The 22,623-nt window shown below is 40.0% G+C and overlaps 1 protein-coding gene across 2 annotated transcripts in view; it reads right to left on the minus strand.

Annotated features, from left to right (window-relative positions):
- The window catches only part of AOPEP (aminopeptidase O (putative)), a 613,303-nt gene that overhangs the window by 499,978 nt on the left and 90,702 nt on the right, over positions 1 to 22,623 (minus strand). For both annotated transcript variants that reach the window (XM_077474816.1, XM_077474818.1), the window contains exon 6: positions 16,331 to 16,579. In XM_077474816.1, coding sequence (XP_077330942.1) covers positions 16,331 to 16,579 — 249 coding nt within the window. The remainder of the gene's footprint in view (positions 1 to 16,330; positions 16,580 to 22,623) is intronic.

Consider the following 22,623-nt stretch of genomic DNA (forward strand, 5'->3'; position numbering starts at 1 on the left):
ACCAGCGCGGGAGCGTGCCGCCGGCGGCGCGCTCCCGATGGCAGGGCGGCAAACTTAAAGGGACGTACATGTACGCCCATTTGCCTGCCCGTGCCATTCTGTCGACGTACATCGTTGTGCGCTGGTCGGCAAGTGGTTAAAAATGCTCATTTTAGAAATGAGAAAATTCAAAGGAGCTTGATGGAATTTTTTTCTCAAATTAACTAAACAATCCTGGTTAACCACTTAAGCTCCGGACCAATTTGCAGCCAAAGGACCAAGCCTCTTTTTGCGATTCGACACTGCGACACTTTACCTGAAAATTGCGCGGTCGCGCGACGTGGCTCCCAAACAAAATTGGCATCTTTTTTTCACACAAATAACGCTTTCTTTTGGTGGTATTTGATCACCTCTACGGTTTTTATTTTTTACGCTTTAAACAAAAATAAATGACAATTTTGAAAAAAATTCAATTTTTTTTTACTTTTTGCTATAATAAATATCCCCAAAAATATATAACATTTTTTTTTTCCCTCAGCTTAGGCCGATACGTATTCTTCTACATATTTTTGGTAAATTCAATTAGCGTTTATTGATTGGTTTGCGCAAAAGTTATAGCGTTTACAAAATAGGGGATAGTTTTATAGCATTTTTATTAATATTTTTTTTTTACTAGTAATGGCGGCGATCAGCGATTTTTATTGTGACTGCGACATTATGGCGGACACATTGGACCTTTTTGGGACCACTGTAATTTATACAGCAATCAGTGCTATTTAAATGCACTGATTCCTGTGTAAATGACACTGGCAGTGAAGGAGTTAACCACTAGGGGGCAGTGTAGGTGTTATGTATGACGTTATGTGTTTTTTTATTGTAGGGGGGCGTGGCCCGGCATATGACGTCACTGACCGTCTTTCCCTATAAAAGAGAAGAGACGATCAGTGACAGGCTCAATAGGAAGCATGGGGAGAGGTTTGTTTACACAGACCTCTCCTCGTTCTTCAGCTCTGTGACCCGATCGCAGGACACCAGCGGCGATTGGGTCCGCTCGTCCCTCGGCCACGGAGCTCAGGACCGGGACGGGAGCACGCCGCCGGCGGAGCGCTCCCAACCCACGGCTGGGCACTTAAAAAGCAACGTACAGGTACGTGCTTGTGCCCAACTGTGCCATTCTGCCGACGTATATGTGCAGGAGGCGGTCCTTAAGTGGTTAATAAACCCAGGATTCCATTCAAGTAGCAATTATGAATGACATTTTAAAAAAGAAATGTGGGATATGAAAAAAACAAACACACATACTCACTTAGGTGGCATCTCTCTTCCCGCCATCACCTCTAAGACCGAAAACTGAGTGGTTAAAGGCCAGTTCTCGGTCTTCAGTAAGCAGAAAGCTTATGACTCTCCATCACAAATTCTCTGCTCTGCCCCTCCAGCACTGGAGCACTGGTCTGTGGCGGGTGCCTTTGCCAACTGCCATTCAGGCACTTTAATGTCGGGATCTCTCCAGTGTCTGGACCGGCTGAGTAACATCAGCCGACAGCAAGCTTTAGCCTGCTGTCAGCTGAATATGGGTCACAGGAGTGCAGAACGAAGTACACTCCTGTAAGTCCCAGAAGTAGGGCCAAAAGAGCATTGGCCCTACTTCTTCAAATGTTTTCCAAATAAATGTGTTGACTCAAACCTTCAAACTTAATTTTACTGGTGTATGGCCAGCTTAAAGTAGAAGACCAGTCTAAACCATCTAAGCTTAAACAGGCTCACATATATTCTAAGCCCTATACTAACTAGCCTGTAAAGCAAATATATAATAATATAAGGATGCTTTGGTTTAATCACATGATCGACTCCCAGCATTGGCTTAAAAGGGTAGGACAATGGATGCGCTATAATAGGCCTATTGATGATGTCACCGCTCAGGTACTGCAGCCGTTGTCACTGCTCTCTCCTCTCCCCTGAATCTGGGTGCTGGGGAGATTATATGACCGGACTGGAGCACTCTTCGATTAGGTATGCATACACACCTTTTCTTTACAGGCTACTTAGTATAGGGCTTAGAATGTGGGGTGGTAGCAGGTTTAAGCTTAGATTAGGTAGGGTTTACACTGGACTTTTTTAGATTAAAGTAGTTCTAATGTTAAAATCTTTTACTGCAATGCATTCCCTGCATTAAGGTAAAAAACAAAAATGTTTTGCTTTGTGCCCCCCCCCCCACACTTACCTGTATCAATCCAGTGCTGTGCTTGGCTGCATCTGGTCTCTCCCTAATCCCTGCTCTCACAAGAGGCTCTAGGAGCAGCGGAAGCCATTGGCTTCTGCCAGTCAAAACTGTAACGAGGGGGCAGAATTGAACCGCGGTGTGTGTGTCTGTGGATGGACACAGTACAGGATGGGAGTGAATGTGCACTGTGTCCCACCAGAAGGAATCAGAAGGATTTCATTTGAACTGATTGCAATGATTAACTAGAGCATCTACTGCAAAAGATTGAGGATCTCTGGTCCAGGGATTGTTTGTTTGTTAGGATGTTCATTTCATGTTTTCAATAGATTTTTGAAGCTATTGCTAATCCCCTGATGGTTTATGTAGGCCACTACTATGGCATTGACTGCATGTTGAGACCATGCAGAAGGGGGGTCCAGTGTTGAAGCGCTAATCTGATAGCTCTCAAGTTTAGAATGCGCACAGAGAGTGTCGACTTCTCTGGTGACCGTATCCCCTGGACAGTTAGGATTTTTTTTTCACCTTTCAGGGCATGTGAAGGAAGAACGTACCAAATTTCAGGGAAGAACTGGAGATCCACCATGCCATGGAGAGCTTTGTCTGGCTGGATGGAAGCACTGGATGACCCAGGGCTTGTATCTGCTTGTTCTGCATCATGAGCATGTTGGATTGAAGAGGACTGAAGGGAAACTGGGCAAATTAAACTGCCTCAAAAGGAGGCTACCAGTACACCCAGAACCTTCATACAGAAGTTAACTGTGGGATGTCATTCTGATCTGAGGGTCTGGACGTGGGACATTAGGTAAGCAACCCTCTCCCGAGGAGGGAAGAATCTGGCTTGGGCTGTGTCCAATATTAGATCCAGGTACTCCAGACACTGTGAGGTGTGTAGAGAAGACCTTGGAAAGTTAGTTAATTATGCAGCCAAAAGTTTGAAGGAACTAAATCGTCCTTTGGACATTGGCAGACAAGGCTGAGGAAATAGAGGTCGCTCAGTTAACCTGTGACATGAATGCCTGCCCTGGGTCCATGGAAGAACCAGAAGTGGGTCAAGCATTTTGTGAACACTTGCAGTGTAGAGGAGAGCCAGAATGGTAGTGCTATTTGTTGAAAGTGTTGGGCTCCCACAGCAAAAAGCAGAAAGCATTGCTGTGAAGGGAAGACAGGGATGTGTAGAAAAGAAATGTACTGTATGTCTACTTATACTAGAAATTCCCCTTGTCTGAGAGAAGCAATGACAGATCTTGTTGATTTCATCATAGAGATATTAAGTCCAGTATTGGGTGGATGCCCTCATTAGCTTCCATGACTGTGAATAGCTTTAAATATACACCTTGAAACTGTTATTCTGAAGGAACGGATACAACCACTCCTAGTGCCTGACACTGGAAGGGGGGGGGGGGGGCATTAAGTCTGCTTTCTTTGCATCTGATACTAGCAGACTGAAATATATAAAACCAGGAGGAGGCAGACATAGAAACTATATTTTCTACCCCTTTTAAATGACAGATTGAACCCAGAGGTCCGAGACATCACAAATCCGTGCTGGCGCAAACACCAACAGACATCCTCCCACTATGAGTAGTGGATTTGTCTTTTCATTAAGAGGAGGGATTCTGGGCAAGCTTGGTGGACATAGGAATCCAGGACTTGCAACAAAAGGAAGTGTTAAGCTTTGGTCTTAAGGTTGATGCCTGGGGAGAGTGAAAAGGTCCCCTTTGCTGAGAGAAAAAAGTAGCCATAGGCTTAGGCTTTTTCTTGGAAGGTAGAGGCACCCTTCTCTCCATGACTTCTTTTATGTATTTATTGAGGGATTCACCTTCAAAAGGCAAGTGTAGTCTATGTTTCTTACAAGCATGTTCAGCATCCCAAACTTGTAGCCAAAAAATCCATATGTGCACAGAGATAAGGGTCATTCTATAGACTTGGTAAATTACATTTTCTAGATTGTCAACACAAAACAATAAGGCTGAAGGCATCAACTGAAACTATTCTAAGAGTGCAGGATTATCAGTGATGGGTTCATGATCTCTGTTCATTTGCCTTGTCCTGTTAGCACTTGTCTGCCAAATAGACATGTGGAAATTGCACGCAAGAAAAAAAAAAACAAAAAAAAATGAATTTTTGCTTGCACATGATTGGGTGATGGAAGTCAGCAGAGCTTTCCTTCATTTACTAAGCTCTGGTGCAACTGCACTTGCCCTAAATGTGAGAAACCAAAAACTGTAGAAACACGTGTACATTTTAATATTTTAAAAATAAAATTGATACTGTGCTACAATCTGAACATAATTTTTACAATAAAAAATTATATTCAGGATTTTGCCATAATCACCATCTCTATGGCAAAAAACTCGCTGGCTCTCTGCATATAAACGAATATAAACTGTAACATCTGTTTCAGTGAACAGTTCGGTGACATGTTAAGCACAAACCTAGAGGAGCCACAATAACAACAGCTAGTCTTTTATCAGTCTAATGGTTCTTTGTATTGCTTTTTTTTTTTTCTATGCATGGCCAATAGTAAAATCAGCATTAAAAGGTATGCAGAAGTTAAATAAACATGTTATATTACGTTGAAATGTTTCTATTAATGCTTTTTAATATAAACACATTCTTGGATAAAGCCCTCGGAGATTTCGTTATACAGCCAATGACAAATAAACGTTTCTTGTGGAGACTCAAACTTGAGAATGACTACTCTGCAACCAGTCAAATGAATCAGAGCAAGTTTTAGAATTCTAAATTCAGCAAGGCTTTGAATGTACATTTCATGTGGTTGCTTTATTCCCTCCAAAATGAGACCAATCTAGTGTTCAAATTTGTATATTAAAGGCAACCTTTTTTTGTTCTTTCAAACAATCCTCCCTGAGGGATTACATTAAGTAAAGCTGAGCAAAAGTCGAGCAATCAGAATTTATAGTTTTACTCCTGGATGAATTGTTAATTATAAACAGAAGGGTAGGAGCTAGGAAATTATACTGAACATTTGCCTGCTTTAATAGCAAGCTGGATACCCACATACGGTAATGATATTGTTAGAACTAATTAGGAGAGGGAAACACTAAAAGGTTGAGAACTACTTAGACAATGAAAAAGAAAGATTTTGGCTTTTCTGATCTGACTACCAGTAACAGATGATGAGATAAGAGTATGTTGTTGCTTTATGAATAAGTTATGTTCTTGGTTTCAAGTGAAGAGCTTATATGCTTAGAAAAATAATATACACTCTTCATTCCAGCAATTCGGTCTTTTCCAGTCATCTACAAAACAACAATTCCCACATAAAGCAAAAAGATACAGGAAAAGCTGGGCACCTACTCATAACTAGTAGAAACAAGCAAATTAAAATGTGCCTTGCTTTGCCTGTAATTAGTTTTAGCCTACAGGTAAGCATTTTCCAGTTAAAATATTATGTAAATTTCAAAGGACACATGCTAGTTAATAATTTATACAAATTATAGGTTTGCATATGCAAAGCTCTACAATTGCATTGTCTTCTTAAAGCTGAAGGTTGACGACATGCTTTTCTTTTTTTACCACTTTAATGCAAGGCACTTATACCCCCCTTCTTGCCCAGGCCAATATTCAGCTTTCAGCACTGTCGCATTTTGAATGACAATTGTGCAGCCATGCAACACTGTACCCAAAAAAATGTTTTTATTTTTTTTCCCCCACAAATAGAGCTTTCTTTTGGTGGCATTTCATCACCATTGGGTTTTTTATTTTTTTCTAAACAAATAAAAAAACAGACTGAAAATTTAGAAAAAAATAAAATAAGTTTTTTTCTTAATTTCTGTCATAAAAATTTGTTAATAAGTAGGTTTTCAACTTCACTGACAGGCACTGATAAGGCAGCACTGATGAGGTGGCACTGATGGTGAGGCACTAAGATGTAACACTGATGGGCACTCATAGGTGGCACTGATAGGCCACTGATGGGCACTAATGGGCATCACTGATAGATGACACTGATGAGGAGGCATTACTGATGGGGTCTGATTGGCATCCTTGATGGGCACTGATGGGTCATTGGTGCGCATCTCTGGTGGGTCTGCACCAACAAACAATGCGCTGATTATCAGTGCAGACCCCCCATAAGGAGAGCCACTGATCGGCTCTCTTTTAACCACGCCTGGTCAGTGTGAATAGAGGAAAAAGAGGATAAACTGCACTTCCTGGTTATGATGTGACCAGCTGTGTTTGGACACAGCTGATCACATGGTAAAGAGCCTATGTCATAGGCTCTTTACCAAGATTGGAGATTCAGTTTGTCCGAGCGACACACAGCACCACCGATCTCCGCAATGTGCGGCCTCGTGGGTGCACGAGCAGCTAATCCTGCTGGACGTCATATGGACGCCCAGTAAGGATAACAGAACCATTTTGTGGCCGTCATTCTGCTTTATTGAGAAAATGTACATGGTGCAGACATCCACTATGAAGAAAGTATACAGGTAAAATAGAACAGTGGAAAATGTGGGTGAAAAGGCAGATAGATCAGATAGTGATTTTTAGTGAATTTAAAAACAGCACCAGGGATGGTACTTACCATGAACGAAGAGTATCCCGTGGAATGGCAACTGCTGTGATACATTTATATATGAAGTCCTCTGCCCCTGGATAACCATGCACTGATGATCTTCTGGCGCTGGGGGGTTTAATATGAGTGTCTCAGCCTGTGAGACACTCGTTAGATGTAGACTCTGCCTGCTCATTCTGCTCCCATGCTCCATTCATAGAAGTTGTACAATATTGGTTCCCACAATGAAATACACTTTGTGGATGGAGAAGGAGGACTTTTCATGCATCCGCTCATTCTCCATTCATAGAGTGCTTTTCATTGCGGAACATAAGCAGCTGCTCATATTAATCCCCGGGGCAATGAAATACACTTTGTGAATGGAGAAGGAGGACTTTTCATGCATCCACCCATTCTCCATTCACACAGTGCTTTTCATTGCAGAACATGAGCAGCTGCTCATATTAATCCCCGCAGCACGGAAATAGGAAGAAGAACACCACTGGGGGCAAAGGTCTTTGAATTTCAAAGGAACACAGTAGCCCCCAGCACACAGGCCACTCTTCACTGATGATAGGTACGGTCCTTGATAACATTTTTTATTTTTCACTAAATGTTATGTTCAATGTTTAGTATAGTTAGAGTATAAAATGTATACAGAGGAACAATGGGGGTTATTTACGAAAGGAAAATCCACTTTGCACTGCAAGTGCACTTGGAAGTGCAGTCGCTCTCAATCTAAGGGGTAGATCTGAAATGAGTGGAACCTCTGCTGATTTTATCATCCAATCATGTGCAAGCTAAAATGCCATTTTTTATTTTCCTTGCATGTCCCCCTCGGATCTACAGCAACTTTACTTCCAAGTGCACTTTCAAGTGCACTTGCAGTGCAAAGTGGATTTTCCTTTAGTAAATAACCCCCAATGTGTCAAGAACTCATCCCAAAAATGGATGGGGAAACACAGTGTAATGTTCCATTAAATTCACAGTGCAATGGTCACAGTACAAGTACATTTTAATGGAAGATAGGTTTAACTACTGTAGAAATATTCTGGAGCTGCAAGGGGTTAGGATCAGCTGCTGTGTAGCATCAGCGCCACATTCACTCCCCTTCTGCTTTCTGTGAATGCAAGAGGGGAGGGTGAATGATAGAATCCACCTCCTCCAATCACAAAGTGCTTTGCATTCTGAAAAGAATACTATACATTTTCCTGAAATGGCTAGAGAGGAGAAAGGCAAGCAGCACTAATGCTTCACAGTCGCTAATCATAACCTATGCAGCATTGGAAAATCATCACTGTGGGGAGCATTCAACGCCAGTGGGGGGGGGATTTCTACAGTAAGCAATGACCAGCAGATCATGGGACACAGTTTGTTCAAAGTGGGTTATGTCCCTGGTTATCAAGACCTGGATCACCTACATTGCCATGCATTGTGGTTTCCAGAGCTAAAGGATGTAGTTCCAGTGTCCACCAACGTGTGTCTCCCAGAAGCCAGCAGTTCCCAGTAATTAGCCTCTACCTGATATTGGCTGCTGGAAAGGTATACAATCCTTTCTTTTAGCTTCCTTCAGCGCCTCAGTGTTTTTGCCTGTTTGCCATACTGTATACCTGACTACTGATGCTGGGTTACTGCTCCTCACCTTGATCCTGATTCCAACCATGATTCTGTTCCCATTTTTGTTCCAGTACCTTCATCCTATAGCCTGTGACATATCTGCTCCCCTTGTTCCTGATCCACCTCACTGGTTGCTCCTTGCATCTCCTGTCTTACCCTTATCTGTGTTCCCCCTTCACTTATATACAAATTATATTGTATTATAGTTAGGTTGCTGGTTAGGTATTCTGCCGCTTGGTTTACTGTTAACATATATATTTTCACTTTTTCCTTGTATACAGTTTGCTTGTGCTGGATCGTTTTTTGCTTCATTTGTAATATCTTACTTTATTCATACATTAGCTGGATGTCATGGTTATGCAATAGAGTTCGTCTGCTTACCTGTCTCCATGTGTTCATCTCTAGAGACCAGCCGACCCTCACCTGACTGTTTTTGTAATCCATCCTCTGGCATGGCTCCACCCTAGCTCCTATCAGAGAACTCTATATTAACCTGTGCACTGCAGACCAACCCTGCTGATCAACCTTTGTGTGTTAGCTTCCTGTTACCTGCCGTGTGCTCTTCTGTTTTCCGTTACTGACTTTGGCGTGTCCTTGACTATCCCTGTTTGCCTGTGATCCTGACCTTTTGGCGTGTCCCTGACTATTCCTGTCTGCTTGTGGCCCCGACCTTGGCTTTGTCCCTCACCATCCCTATCATCCTGTTGCCTACTGTGGGTGTGAGCTGGAGGACCCTGGGGGTCGCGACCTGGAGCCAGTTGCAGCAGAGTCCATCCTCACTACTAGAGGCTCTGGTGAACACCTGCTGGTTCTTAGACTCCGCGCCCCAGGGAATCTTACGCTCTAACCCTGGTGGGATCCATCTTGGTGTTCTGGCGGCCCTGCCTTCCTATCACCTTGAACCCCGGTCCGCAGCAGTCAGCCGTAGGGTTCACAACCTTGCGGTGCACTCCTGATCCCTACAGTGTGCATCTGTCACCTGGCCTCAAGGTGACCTGACACTGGAATCCAGCTTTCTTAACCTCAGCACACAGATCTGGTCACCCCTGCACTCGATATTCTAACACTGGTGCTGTATATGCATTTTAACTAAATGTTCAGCTTTAAAGCAGAACTAAAAGTTTTGGGGCCCCCAGGAGCTTATGCCAATATAAACAAGTATGTTCAGCATATTTGCGCATACAGTTCCCTAGCAAAGTGTTCTTTTCCAGCGATGTGACATCTGTATTCTCCCTTGTCACTGGAACTTACATCTTGTGTTCTACTGGGCTTATTACAGGTTTGGAGCTTAAGCCGGCCATACATGGTCAAAATTCGGATGGTTCAGCAGGGACAGAACGAATTTTGATCCTTCTGTGGTCAGGCTGATACAACCAGACTGTTGGATTTTTCTACATACAATTACTGTCACTGGCTATAGCCACTATCAGTAACCAACGTATTCTGCTGGCCTGGAAGGCTCCCACTTGCAGAAAACAACAGCTCCGTGGGAGACATTCCCCCATCAATGCTGAATTTGATAGGGGAATCAAACGATTTTCTTTCCTTCCATCCGTGATGGAAGGAAAAAAAAAAAGTAATCTATGGCCTGCCTTATGTCTGTCTTTATTGGCTGAGCTCAGATTATATAAATCCTACACATGCCCACGGAAGTTACTTTGATCTGGTACAATTAGAAAAAATGCTAGCAGGATGTGATTTAATAGAGGATTTTCACATTGAAAAGGAATATTCACTTTGGTTAACTACTTAGCAACTGCCCTAGCTGTTTTACTGCTACAGGGCGGCCGCTGTGTGCAGGATTACATATATATACACGTGATCCTGCACTTCCAGGTAGCAGGCGTGGGTGCGCGCCGATGGGTGCGTATTGCGGGCTCGATGTACCCGCCGATGACTAGGTACACAGGCAGAATGGCAGTCTGCCTATGTAAACAAGGCAGATTGCCATTCTGTCAGGAGGGAAGACATGGATCCTGTTTTCCTGCAAAGCAGGGGCATGGATCCATGTCTTCCCCTAGTACAAGCACCTCCCCCACAGTAAAAAACCCTGTGATCGCCCCTGATGATTAATTCCTTCCCAACCAGTGTCATTAGTACAGTGACAAATGTATATTTTTAGCACTGATTATTGAATTATTGTCACAGGTTCCCAAAAAAGTGTGAAAAGTGTCAGTTAGTGACTGATTGTCTGCCACAATATTGCATTCCTTCTATAAGTCACTGATACTAGTAGTAAATAAATAAAAATATCCCATAGTTTGTAGACGCTATAACTTTTGCACAAACCAATCAATAAATGCTTATTGGGATTTTTTTATCAAAAATATATAACAAAATACATATTGGTCTAAACTTAGGAAGAAATTGTATAATTTACATTTTTCTATTGAACATGTTTTATAGCGGAAAAGTAAAATATATTGTGTTTTTTTTTTTTTTAATTGTCGGTCTTTTTTTGTTTATAGCGCAAAAAAAAAAACGCAATGGTGATTAAATACAACCAAAATAAAGCTCTAGTTGTGGGAAAAAGGACACACATTTTATTTGGGTACAGTGTCGCATGACCAGGCAATTGTCAGTTAAAGTAAAGCCTTACTAGCCGTACTATGGTCTGGGTAGGAAGGGGTTTAAATCTTCCGGAGGTCAAGTAGTTAACGAATGTGGAGAAAATTCACAATGGAACGTAAATCCAATCACGTGCTAGTAAAATTTTAAAAACATAATTTTTTTTCTTGCATGACTGAATTATTGAGGTCATGAAAGCTTCATCGTATTCACAAAAGGTAAGTGAGTTTATTCCATAGGGCTTTTTCTCTTGGAATTGTTAATGTGTAAAAGCTGAAGTGCTCCAGTAGGTAAACTTAGGTCTTTAAAATTAGACAAAATAATTTGTGGTGGTGAAAAATATTACTTCCCAGAATTGGTTACCTAGAAGAGGTTTAAACTGATGTGGACATTGTTTTCAAGATCCATGGCATTATGATAGCATGATATATTCTTCTTATTTCTTCTTGTATCTAACTTAACACAGCATTGACAATCAGACCAGTAGTACACAGACACACATATATATAGTAAAATATTGGGCATTAATTATTGCAAGCAATGCTCTGTATTGTCAAATTTTGTTCCATGTACAAGAGTATAGGATTACAGCATAAACAGCCACTATACCACTGTTATCAACAGGTTAGAATTATAGCAGATCCTAGCACGCCAACAGCTTGCTTGTGTATGAACAAATTTACCTACACCTGTTTTACTTAGGGAACCAAACGCTTTTCTATGGCTACCTAAACCTGCCTGTCAATGTAAAAAAGAAGCCCTTTTTTTTTTTTTGGGGGGGGGGGGGTGCTGCGGGGAATATTCTTAAATTTAAAATATCTAGCCCGGTTGAAAGAATTTTGTAAATTTGAGACTGGATAGGCTGCCAGCTGGAGTCCTATTTTAGTAAATAATGAATGGTGATATTAACCCGTAACAACCAATTACAGATCATTTTTTTCATCTTAAACTGCCAATGAATGTTGTGTGTCCATAAATTCTCACATATAAATTTTAGATGAACCAGATGTCAAGGCGGATATTTATGTGCCAATGAAAACCATAATATGGAACTAAACCGAATTAATGGTTTCCCAAAACAGTTACATTTAAGGCATGCCATGAATGATAACTGTCACAGTTGCTTATTCACTCAACCAAGCTGTAAAACCATCAAATGACTGGTGTCATAACTGATCACATGTGCAGCACCATGGTAACTGCAGATCACACAGAGGCTAAGATGGCGGCTTACTTTGCTGTAAAGATTACAAGGATTTAACTCCACTTTCAGAAACTCACCTGACTGTCATCATGAAAAAGGCTACTGGTGACTGAATTATGATATAAGTATTATACCCATACCTATAATTATATATTAACTATACAGTAAATTTGAAAAAGGATATAAGAACTTTGGCGGCATTTTGATGACCAGTAATTTTTTGGTCAATTCAGGTAGCAGGTTACCGACTCACCTAATCAGGTGGAGTTTCTTGTAAGAACAGGAGAAGCAGCCACAATAGAAAAAGAGAGTGGACCCAAGGTGTCCTTGTCTTAAATGAAGGAAAAGGAACAAACACCGGTTTAACCTGATTAATCTTTATTGGAACAAATATGTACTGTAGAAAAGTGTATCATTGAAGGGAAAGTATATACAATAGTGAATTACAAAATGTAAAACTTACAACGTTGTCAATTAAAAACACATGCCCATGAGCTCAGTCATGCCAACATCATCCACTCGTGTCACTCACCCCAAGTTACTTATTGGTGTAACTTCTCACAAAACGCATATAAACATCGGGCTAGATGAGTTCTGGAAAACTTTGGTGGCACAGACCGATACCCAGTATTATGCTTAACCGTGGACCTCCAGACTCCTTATATGCCCTTAAAAATGTTGCATCAGGTATCTACAGTAACAGTAAATGCACTGATCATCACAGACAAGTAAATACAGCTTTTATGCTTGAAAGTATCCCTGCCAATTAGTAGAAATGTTATGCGCATAACCCATATGTGGTGCTACCTTTACCGTTTCATGAAAACATGGTGTTGAATGTATAAAGGCTCATAGCAGATCTATTTCTCCTCCTAGGCTCAAGTCATATTAATATATAATATATCGCTGCGAGTTGCACTCCACTGATTTACCATCTCTGACTGATAGTGCCTCATCAGGATACTAAACCTGCCATTTCTACTAATTGGCAGGGATACTTTCCAGCCTAAAAGCTGTGTATATGTGTTTTGTGAGAAGTTACACCAATAAGTTACTTGGGGTTATTGACACGAGCAGATGATGTTGTCATGGCTGAGCTCATGGGCAAGCCTTTTTTAATTGGCAACGTTGTCAGTTTTACTGCGTGTAATTCTCTATTGTATATGCTTTCCCTTCAATGATACACTTTTCTACATATTTGTTCTAATAAAGATTAATCAGGTTAAACCGCTATTTGTTCCTTTTGCTTCACTGAAGGCAAGGACACCTTGGATCCTATTCCCACCCTCTTTTTCTGTTTTGTATACAGTAAATGTGCCCCTTATACTATGCTATAAAGTCTCAACTTAAATGTGAAATGTTAAGAGTGCAACTACAGTCTAACATTACAAAAAAAAGCATTTGTAAGTGAAAAGACTGAAATATGTGCAGTGTAGAATAAAGCTGCAGGAAGAGGGCATAAAAAGAACTACAAAATGGTGTTTCACAGACCTAGACACAAGAAATGGCAAAGAAATTTAAGCTGCTAGACTGCGATTCACAAATAAATGATCAAAAGCCTAACTGGTAGTATGTCTACTGTTAAGATTTCAGTGACATTTATAGCATTAAAACGGTTACTCGTCAGAATTCAGGACATGACATGGAGTAAATAAACAACACTCCAGCCATTTTCTTCTTTAATCAGGAAAACAGATTTTCCAGCTGACATGTCTGATTGCAAGCATATGGGAACGTGGTTATATAGCAAACAGCTAGGATTAAGTGTAACTTGAGCATATGGAGCTAGAGAAAGATTACTACTGTTCTTTTTGGGGTGCAGAAGGGTTCACAGGCTTAACCTTGCTACGTCCAAGAGAAGGGACATTGTTACAAAACTCAATTACAGATGGGTGAGTTGAACATGTGCAGATAAAATAATTTCTCCAAATCTACATAATGGCAGTAGTTAGAGCTGGATTCTGAATCAGCCACAGGCTTACATCACTAAATTACACATTCTACTAAATAAGCCCTTCTATGTCCTTTCGTCTCTGTTCAGCAACAACCAGACAAAATTAAACAATCTAATTTTCATATTTGCAAAGCAGTACGATTCCTAGGGATCAATGTCAAATATTTCACAGATTAATAAGAATCTGAATTCTTTATGACATAAAAAGTAATTTATTAAATATTGTAAATGCCTTTTCAAGCCTTCAATAAAAGCTACTTAAAGATTTAAATCCTAAATGAATAACATTGTCTAAAAAACTGTTGATCATAAACATTATGCATTTTTTTGCCTTTTTGTTTTGTTTTTTATAATAATATACAAATTTCCCCTTTTTTATCCTTTTTTTTTTCTCTGCAGCTACTTCTAATCTATATACATGTGATCCAGAAGGACACCACTGTTTTTCTCAAGGTACATTACCTAAAAGCAACCAACAGCAGAATATGCCTATGCAATGTGCTATGGTGCAGTAGTTTGCAATAGAGCTGCACCATTCTGGCCAAAATGAGAATCACTACTTTTTTTGCTTAGAATAAAAAGATCACGATTCTCATGATATAAAATCTTTCACATTATACTAAAAAAAATTGGGCTAACTTTACTGGTTCGTTTTTTTTTTTATTCATTAAAGTAATTTTTTCCAAAAAAATTGCATTTGAAAGACCACTGCGCAAATACAGTGTGACATAAAATATTGCAACAACCACCATTTTACTCTCTAGGGTCTCTACTAAAATATATATATAATGTTTGGGGGTTCTAAGTAATTTTCTAGAAAAAAAAAAAAATGATTTTAAATTGAAGCCAACAAATGTCAGAAAAAGGTTTAGTGTTTAAGTGGTTAAACTTAAAGAGGAGTTCCCCTTAAAAAAAAATAAAAGTCAGCAGCTACAAATACTGCAGCTGTTGACTTTTAATAATCAGACACTTACCTATCCCGGGTCCAGTGATGGGGGGAACGAAGCCCCGCTTGGTGGCGCCGGCATTCTAACTGTGAAGCCACAGCCGGGCACCCACTGCGCATGCGCGAGGGGCGCCGCATGCCGTGATTGGCCACGCAGTCATCTGGAACCTGTCACGTGTCCCAGATGACTGACAGGAGGGAGGGGGCAGAGCTGAGCCCTTCCTGCTCTGAGGGGAAGTGATGTCACCAGCCCAGACACTGAAGGAGGCAGACTATGAGGGACCTCCTAGCAACAGGCATTTAGAGGGGAGTTAAAAAAAAATCCTAAATATTTTATTTTATTTTTTTGGAATTTTGATGATTTATCTTTTTTTTATGTGCAACACCACTTTAATTCATTTACACACGAAGTCTATTCCATTGACAAATGTTTACAATGTTTACACTTAGTTCAACTGCTAAAGAATGTTCTGATTCTTGGCAGACTTCCCCGTTTTTTTCTTCCTTTATTTTGATGGCTGTGGCTTCAGAAGAGCAGAGAGAATTCTTTGCATAGTAAGAATCGTGAAACACTTTTATCAAGATCGCAAAAGGGAAAAAAAAGCGCAATAATGATTCTTGAAGATTAATCGTGCAACTCTAGTTTGCAGGCTACACTAGGAGGTTGTGTCAGGGTGACAACACTGGAGAACAATTTGAAGACAGACAGAAAGTTGTCACCCTGAAAGAGGAGATAAGAACATGATGGCATGATGACCAGGTGTTATTTGAATGAAAGCTTTAGATTTAAAAGCATTTAAAATTACCTTAAATGACATTAACATGGTAAAGCTCATATGAGATTTTAGTAAATTAATTTACAGTTTGAGAAAAATAAAAAGTATACAAGTTGATTCCTTAATATGTTTCTTTGCAGACAAATATTTTACCTATCCCATTTTACCTTTTGGCAAAGGTTTTAGAGAATTGTTTTTTTTTTTTCCCCTACCAATAATTCTTTAACACATGAAATTCATATTAAATATTACATCCAGTTCTGAAGAAAGCCACTATGAAGATACTATGTTACGAGTTAAAAAACACATAGGGTTTTATTTACTAAAGCTGGAAAGTGCAAAACCAGGCTCACTTCAGCATAGAAACCAATGAGCTTCCAGGTTTTATTACCAAAGCTTAATTGAACACATTGAGGTTAGAAGCTCATTGGTTTCTATGCAGAAATTTGCCTACTTTTGCACTTTCCAGCTTTAATAAAGCCTCTAGTTCCATACATTCATAATAATACAATTCTATAAGTAAAAAAGTATAAACAGGCTTACCTTGCCATTCCTAAACTAGAGAAATTAGGTGGCACTATGAGAACATCAAGCCTTGGGAATGGATGAACACCCACCACAGAATAAGCAGCTTCTAGGCAATGACATAGTAAAGGATGCAGCAACTCTTTACACCGATTCAAAAGTGCATCTGGGGCAAAAACACGGTAAGGTATACACATCTGGGTACGAGCTTCAGGACTACTATAACGACAAGGGTATTCCATGTGCTTGCACTCTGGCCCTGATGATCTGGAAAAACAATGGAAAAATAGGGCTATTATTATATGGCAAGAATATTTCACAAATGAGAACTAGATTTTATATCCTATTGCCATATTTGCTTGAAGATGAACTTTATTCTAATTATTTTAGACATACATATGAAATATGTTAATGTAAATAATCTTTTGTGCAAGCATTTTAAAAATAACCTAGCACAATCTAGAGGTGTTGTTTTTTAGGTTAGGTCAATGCTCGCTTAGTAATAGATAAGTTTAATACTTGCAAGTATTCATTAATTTGCAAAGAGAATACAATGTATTCCCTGACAATGCCATTGTCCCCAGAAGGCCAGCCTTATCTTTGTTCAAGCATCATCTACTTTAAACTACGATGCTGACTCAGGAATGATAAGGTCAGATAAATCCTGGTGCCCATTCAGTAATCTTAATGTTTTTGGTTGTGAGTGTACAGATTATTACACAGCTCAGCCAGCTGCTGCTATATCTTACTATGTAAAGTCTAGGGAGTAATCGCTAGGGGAAGAGAATCTGTATAGGTTCTGTCATTTGACTAGAGCTCAAGGACTGCTTTTCAAAAGTAAAAAGTGTTTTTTTTAAAAGAACGCTGTGATATCACATATGGATTTATGTTAAACTGTAGGCTTAGCAACAGGTCTACTGTAATCACTGGAGTCCAAGGTGCCATTTTAAAATGTCACAGGGATAATGGCCATTTGTCCCAACACTTTTAACAAAAAAAGCAGTGGGAATCAGTGGCTGTGGGAGGCTCCAGATGCAGACTAGAACAGTTGGCTGGGTACACTAGGGCAAACAATTATGCTGGGCAGTCAAGTGTCAGATCCAACCGTCACTACTGCAGGGCAGTAACTCAGATAGAGAAACGGACTAAAGGCATACATGCTACACTATCCTAGGAGGGAGTGGAAGGGGCATGTAAAAAAAAAATAAAAGAAAAGGAAAATGCTCTGGAGAAGAAAATGGGCGGAACACAAAATTGTGTGGAAAAGTGCATATGAATGAAAAATTAAAGGCAAGATATCAAATAAATGGATACATGTTAAAGGAGAAAAAGAAAAAAAGAAGTCAGAAAAAAAGGGGAAAATTGGGGCCAGGAAAATGATCCTGGGATATAGAAAAGAAATTGGCCCATATTTTGTCACCTGGCAATGCCGAATACAAGGAAATATACCAAGATGGCAAAAAGACTAAAAGCAACAATCATCCAAGCAGGGCATCACCGTCTAAACAATCAACAAAAAATTATGGTCCAAGGTAATGTCTCAAAAATTGAGCTAGACCACAGGGCTATAATACTGGCAATGAGCAACAAGGCAAAAAACAGAACTGATTTTTGTGCACAACAAAATAGGCTGCTAATAGTATATTCAGATCACTCTGTTGACCCTTATCAAATATGTCCAGTACTGTTCTAGTGTGACTTCTGTGTCACTGCAAGCATTGCTTAGAAAGACCTATTGTCTTTCCTACATATGTCACTGTACATGGGCATTTTAGCCTGTAAACAGTATTCAGTGTTGCAATTCAGATATTTCCTAATGGGATATCTGTTTCTCTTGTGTAGGTGTAATCACCACATACCAAGGAATGACATACAGTGCAGTTGTGTCATTTGTAACACCCCGTTTTTAATAAGAACCGGAAGAGGTACATACTGTACTTGAGACTGGGATAGGGTTCTTCAAAAACTATAATGTTTTGGATGTGTTTATAGACCTAAAACAGATGGTGCTTTCAAATGTGTATAACATAGTATATTAAGATTACACAGTGTTGCACTTTTGATACGCTCAAATCAACAAATTGAACTTTTGTACAACCAGCTTTCTGTCCCTGATCTTAGGGGAAGTCCCTTGTTTTCAGCTACATCCCTAAACAGAGCTTGACCAAGGATCATGGTTGGATATCAATGCTCTAAAAATACTAAGCACAAACTGTCCAACCTTTGATTCTGTCAGTCTCATCGAGATGTATAACCCTAGAAAATTGTGGGATAGGTAGGCTTTTCAAAAGGTGTTGCGGATGTGCACTGTGCTAATGTAGTAAGTTGTTCCCATCAGTCAGTTTGGAATCGATAGACATGGTCAGTGTACTTTTGGTGATATTACCATCAAAAAAATAAAACAGCTTGGGAAAAATTCAGGCTTAAAAGCACTCTCCGTGAATATGGTAAAGACATAAATATCATGTTCTTCAAGTTAACCAACTAATATGTGTGTATATCAGAGGCAGCTGGAACTATACTGCATATATTTTCTCCCTTAACCTCTTGACCACTGGGCACTTAAACACCCTTAATAACCAGACCAATTTTTAGCTTTCGGTGCTCTCACATTTTGAATGACAATTACTCAGTCATGCAACACTGTACCCATATGAAATTTTTGTCCTTTTTTTCACACAAATAGAGCTTTTTTTTGGTGGTATTTAATCACTGCTGGTTTTTTTTTGTGCTATAAAAGACCAAAAGACCGAAAATTCTGTAAAAAAAAATAATTTTTCTTTGTTTCTGTTATAAAATTTAGCAGATTAGTAATTTTTCTTCATAAATTTTGCCCAAAATTTATACTACTACATATCTTTGGTAAAAATAAGTACAAATTGGTGGATATTATTTGGTCTTTGTGAAAGTTATAGAGTCCACAAGCTATGGTGCCAATATCTGAAAATTGATCACACCTGAAGTACTGATGGCCTATTTCAATTCTTGAGATCCTAACATGCCATAAAAGTACAAATACCCCCCAAATGACCCCTTTTTGGAAAGAAGACATTCCAAGGAATTTAGTAAGAGGCATGATGAGTTTTTTGAAGTTGTCATTTTTTCCCACAATTCTTTGCAAAATCAAGATTTTTTTAACTTTTTTTCACAAAATTGTCATAGTATCAGTTTATTTCTCACACACAGCATATGCATACCACAAATTACACCCCAAAACACATTCTGCTATTACTCCCGAGTATGGCGATACCACATATGTGAGACTTTTACACAGCGTGGCCACATACAGAGGCCCAACATGCAGGGAGCACCATCAGGCTTTCTGGAGCATCTAGGACAATTCTGACATTTCTCTCCTACATGTAAAAATCATAATTTATTTTCTAGAAAATGACATAGAACCCCAAAACATTATATGTGTTTTTTTTTAGCAAAGACCGTAGAGAATACAATGGTGGTCATTGCAACTTTTTATCACGGTATTTGCGCAGCAATTTTTCGAACGTGTTTTTTTTGGAAAAAAAAAAAACAGTTTTGTGCTTAAAAAAAAAAAAACAGTAAAGTTAGCCAAAATTTTTGCATAATGTGAAAGATTAAGTTATGCTGAGTAAATAGATACCTAACATGTCACTATTCAAAATTGGACACGCTCGTGGAATGGCGGCAAACATCGCTACTTAAAAATCTCCATAGGCGACGCTTTACATTTTCTTTTACTGGTTACATGTTTTGAGTTACAGAGGTGGTCTAGGGCTAGAATTATTGCTCTCACTCTAACGTTCGCAGCGATACCTCACGTGTGGTTTGAAATATGTGGGTGGGACTTATGTATCCGTTTGCTTCTGCATGCGAGCACATGGGGACAGGGGCGCTTTAAATTTTTTATTGTTCATTTTACTTTATTTATTTTAGTTTGACATTTTTTTCCCCAAAAATTATTTTGATCACTTTTATTCCTATTACAAGGAATGTAAGCATCCCTTGTAATAGGAATATGGCATGACAGGTCAATAAGACCCCACATCTCACCTCTAGGCTGGGATGCCTGAAATAAAAAATAAAAAAGATTCTGGCTTTGATCGTATTGGCGAGTCGGTAGAAGCACCGGAGGGCGGCGGGGGGGGGGGGGGCATCTATGGCTGGGTATTGCAGGGTATCACTGAGTATGGCTGGGTATCACTGAGTATGGCTGGGTATGGCAATTTATGGCAGAGTATTGCAGAGTATTGGCAGGGTATTGCAGAGTATTAGCAGGGTATTGCAGAGTATTGGCAGGGTATTGCAGAGTATTGGCAGGGTATTGCAGAGTATCGGCGGGGTATTGCAGAGTATTGGCGGGGTATTGCAGAGTACTGGCTGCTATTGCAGAGTATTGGTTGGTATGGCAGGGTATTGCAGAGTATTGGCTGGTATTGGCTGGTATTGGCTGGTATTGCAGAGTGTTGGCTGGGTATTGCAGAGTATTGGCAGGGTGTTGCAGAGTATTGGCAGGGTGTTGCAGAGTATTGGCAGGGTGTTGCAGAGTATTGGCTGGTATGGCAGGATATTGCAGAGTATTGGCTGGTATTGGCAGGGTATTGCAGAGTATTGGCAGGGTATTGCAGAGTATTGGCTGGTATTGCAGAGTATTGGCAGGGTATTGAGGGGTTAAATTTCGGTGAGCAACGATGTGGGCACTGCAGATGCAGCCCACATCGCTGCTGACACCGATCTCTTCCCCCTCTGCTGTAGCAATCAGTACAGAGAGGGGAGGGAGGAACCAGAGTCATGACATGACGTTGGTTTGTTTACAAGTGATCGCTCAGTCATTTGACGGAGCGATCACGTGGTAAACGGCCGTGATCCGTGATGCGCCGGGTCCTGTGGTCCCAGGGGGCGTGGGAAAGCGGGAATTCTGGGAGGACGTCATATGACGGCCTCCCAGAGTTAAGAAACCGCCTTGTAGCCGTCATTCGGCTATGGGGCAGTTGTTAAGTGGTTAAATACATAATAGTTGTTCTCAAGTACAATACTCAGACATTCAAACGAGAATTGTTGATAAGTCCCCAACTGTAGATGCAGGCAAAGGGGGTTATTTACTAAAGGAAAATCCACTTTGCACTGCAAGTGCACTTGGAAGTAAAGTCACTGTAGATCCGAGGGGGACATGCAAGGAAAATAAAAAAACAGCATTTTAGCTTGCACATGACTGGATGATAAAATCAGCAGAGCTTCCACTCATTTCAGATCTACCCCTTAGATTTAGAGCGACTGCACTTGAAAGTGCACTTGCAGTGCAAAGTGGATTTGCCTTTCGTAAATAAAACCCAAAGTGTTTTACTGCCTATAAATCTGCTTCATTAGGTAAGCAGGTATACAGAGATTTGATGTCTATAGTCATCAGCTTCCAGTTTTCTTTGAATGCAGAATATGGTCTAAGCCTCTCCAAATGTCATTTGTGTACTGGTTATATGCAGGTAATTTCCTTTTGGATAATGGTAAAAGTCTATGAGCCAAGCTAGCACTTGTGTCACAGATCCTGAGGCAGATACAATGAGCCTAAATGTCGACAGTGAAGTCTGTTTAAGTATTTTTAGGCAAGATATAAATGATCAGATGGGGACGTTCATTACATGGGAATTCCAACATCTCTTTGGTTAAGTAATCATTACAACAGCCCAGGTTAACCATGGCATTTCATTTTTTTTATTGTATTGCACAGTGGGTCTCAGTCCAGCTTCACATAGCTTGTGGTATCTGCAAACATAATGCATACACTTCCGCTCTAATTAGCATACTGTCATTGTTTCTGAGTGTTTTAATGCAGAAAATTCACAGAGGCTCGGACTGGTGTGCTCTTTCAGGAAACACCATAAACAACATCATGCTTAGTCGTATGCATATAGCCTTTTTTTTAATTAAACTGCTCTGATGGTGTAAATTTTCTTTTGGGTATGAAATCTGGGTGGCTTGAGACATGGTATAGATTTTTATTTTAAATATTGGTTTCCTGCACTTTGCATGTCATATGCCTGGAAAAGGGGTCCTGCACTACCATTAATTGTGATGCGATCACATATGGATGTGTGTACTGACAACATATACTTTAAATGAACAAAATGTTTTCAAGTAGCTAAAAAAAACTGCATGCTTGTTGACTACAATATATATGTGAAGGAATGTGAAGATTATAACCATGAACAATAACAGGCACTTAACTTTTTCATAATTTAAAGGTGAGGCCTTTTTAAAATTCCTTAGTCTGAGAACTGACATTATTTACAGATTATGTATTGTCTACATGGGTTCATCCCTTTATTTGTTATTGCTGT

This window comes from Lithobates pipiens, unplaced genomic scaffold (assembly GCF_037356315.1).
Source record: "Lithobates pipiens isolate NorthernLeopardFrog02 unplaced genomic scaffold, aLitPip1_a1.2 Scaffold_13, whole genome shotgun sequence".
NCBI classification, from domain to species: Eukaryota; Metazoa; Chordata; class Amphibia; order Anura; family Ranidae; genus Lithobates; species Lithobates pipiens.